Source organism: Triticum aestivum, chromosome 4D (assembly GCF_018294505.1).
Source record: "Triticum aestivum cultivar Chinese Spring chromosome 4D, IWGSC CS RefSeq v2.1, whole genome shotgun sequence".
In the NCBI taxonomy this organism is placed as follows: Eukaryota; Viridiplantae; Streptophyta; class Magnoliopsida; order Poales; family Poaceae; genus Triticum; species Triticum aestivum.
Window position 1 is genome coordinate 9,105,766 of NC_057805.1, and position 2,399 is coordinate 9,108,164.

Here is a 2,399-nt window from a genome sequence, read left to right on the forward strand (position 1 = left end):
TGGACACGTCCCATGGCGGTACTCTACACGGGAGGAGGCGCCGGTGCCGGTGCCGGTGGCCGAGGGAGATGGACGCAAAGGTCGCGGCCCTGCGAGCGCCATCAATGTGCACATGCCAAGGCTGGTGCCTGACAGGGGCTGGCCAAGGCCGCTGCTGTATGCAGTAGCACTACTGTGGACGCTGTCAGTGCCCCAACCCCCCTCATCTGATCGTCTCTCACACGGCCGCCGCTCCCCTCCTTCAATGCGCATCTCGCCGCCCCGCCGACCCGTCGCTCTCCTCCGCGCGCACAGTGCCGAGCCGATCGACCATCTCGTCCCGTCCCTCCCCTACTTAATGGCGACCCCGGGTAGCCCACATGGTACCATACCATACCATCGACGCGGCAAGTCGGCCGGCAGCACCCCATCAAAAGCACACAACCTCGAGCCGGAACACGAGCCCACGATGGCCGGCGTTCGCCGCGCCGCTGCGCTCCTCCTGCTGCTCGGCCTCGCGTGCACCCCCGCCCTGGCCGCGCGTGACGCCGCCCAGGCGAAGCCCAAGCACCCCTCGGGCCCGGCGGCCGGCAAGAAGCCGGCCAAGCCGTACGTGCCGCCGGCCACCAAGCCCCCGGGGTCGGGCGGCGTCGGCGGCGGAGGCGGGATGCCGAACATCCCGGGCATCGGCACCATCCCGGGGTTCACCGTGCCCGGGATGGGGGGCGGGTGGGGCGGGGGCTACGGCGGGCCCGACGGCGGGTACTCGCGCGGCGGCGTGGTGGCCTCCACCACCGTCTGCTCCGAGAAGGGCCCCTGCTACAAGAAGAAGCTGACGTGCCCCAAGAAGTGCTTCTCCTCATACAGCGGCTCCGGCAAGGGGTACGGCGGCGGCGGCGGCGGGGGCGGCTGCACCGTCGACTGCAAGACCAAGTGCATCGCCTACTGCTGAATGCCGATCGATCGTACGTACGTACGGGGAGCTCGGCGGCTCCTTGGCTTCCATGGTCATCGATGGCGCCGGTGAGCACCGCATTATACATAGCTAGCATGCGTGATATGCAGAGGAGGCGTGCATACGACTATGTGAACGTATGTTTCTTCCCCGATGATTTTATCAGCTGTAATATCGTCGCCTCCTGGGTGTCAGAATCGCTATGAACTATGAACAAATAAGCAGAGAGATATGCATGACATGGTACTCTTGGGTCTTGCTGTTTCTTCAAATGCAGTAAATTTCACAAGATTATGAGCGAGTGGGGCGTTTTGGTGACCCGGCTCCATGGAGCTCGATTTTTTTCTGAAAAATTCAGAATTCAAACTTCTGGTTTTAAATGTGAAGAAGTATGCAAGTATGCAAGAATGAAATGTATATGTGTGTAAAAATTCAGGCGATTGAAAAACAACTCTATTGAAGTTCCTTGCCAATGTCTGCATCTTCACGGTGATAAAGAGCTTCCGTCTCCATGAGTAATTATTTGGGGCTCTTTTGGCTGCATGATTCTAAAAACTCAGAAATCGCAAGAACACATGAATATGAATAGGAAAGGAATGCACGTCCAAAACAGATAAATGGTAAACACGTGAATTATGTAAAGCTGGATGTTTGATTCACAAGAATTGAAAAAACACATGAATACACATAAACATGGTCAAACTAAATGAAATTGTACAGTTAGAATGTTATTATGTCACTAAGGGTAACTCCAACAAGGATCACCAAATAGACGACATCAGATGTCCGGGCGGGGCGCCAATCATAGGCACCAAATGTCCAGGCCATTTGAAGCGGAACATCCAGAAACAAGGACAAAATTGACGAAATATAAGCAAAGTTCAATTATTACAACCAAGCAGACGAAATTTAAACAAGGTCAACCTAAACTTAAACTAATGCTAACTTGCGAGATGGTGAGCTCGTAGGGTGGCCTTAGGCCGCCGGAACCTCCATCGCCGTCCGCATCGTCATTCAAGATGTCGTCGTCCAATCTGGAGCACCGGTGGCCGGTATGAGCTCCGTGTGCGAGATCTTTCCTCCTCCTCATACGGGATCAGCAGGTACCGTGCTGGATATCCAACCAATGGAGTGTGTTTTGGAATTCCAAACCGGGTGCTCCTCAAGGGCTGGATCCTCTTCCGCGGCCTCTACCGCATAAAGGTGATCCTCCTCCTCCACTTACTCCTTGTTCAACATCTGCTCTTGAGAGTGGCACCCGGTCCAGCCGCAGGGGAACCGACATGACAATGGGGAATGAAGCCGTGGACGACGAGGCCACCAAAGTCCATGGGCAGCGGCGCCAACTAGATCCATAGCTGCCCTGGATCCAGGGCGCGCGCCAATGACCACTTCTTGGTGTTGGACTTCTTGCCCATTGTGGCGGCCGCAGGTGTGGTAGTGTGCGACCGAGGAATGTGTGGCA

At 56.2% G+C, this 2,399-nt stretch overlaps 1 protein-coding gene across 1 annotated transcript; it reads left to right on the forward strand.

The window, feature by feature from the left end:
• Window positions 1-665: 665 nt before the first annotated feature.
• LOC123099374 (glycine-rich protein 2) lies at window positions 666-1,206 on the forward strand (the record flags this gene model as incomplete). The annotated part of the gene is given in 1 exon segment (XM_044521545.1): window positions 666-1,206. A coding segment is annotated over 1 exon segment (266 nt), but the record flags the coding sequence as incomplete, so codon positions are not given.
• Between the last annotated feature and the right edge of the window lie 1,193 nt (window positions 1,207-2,399).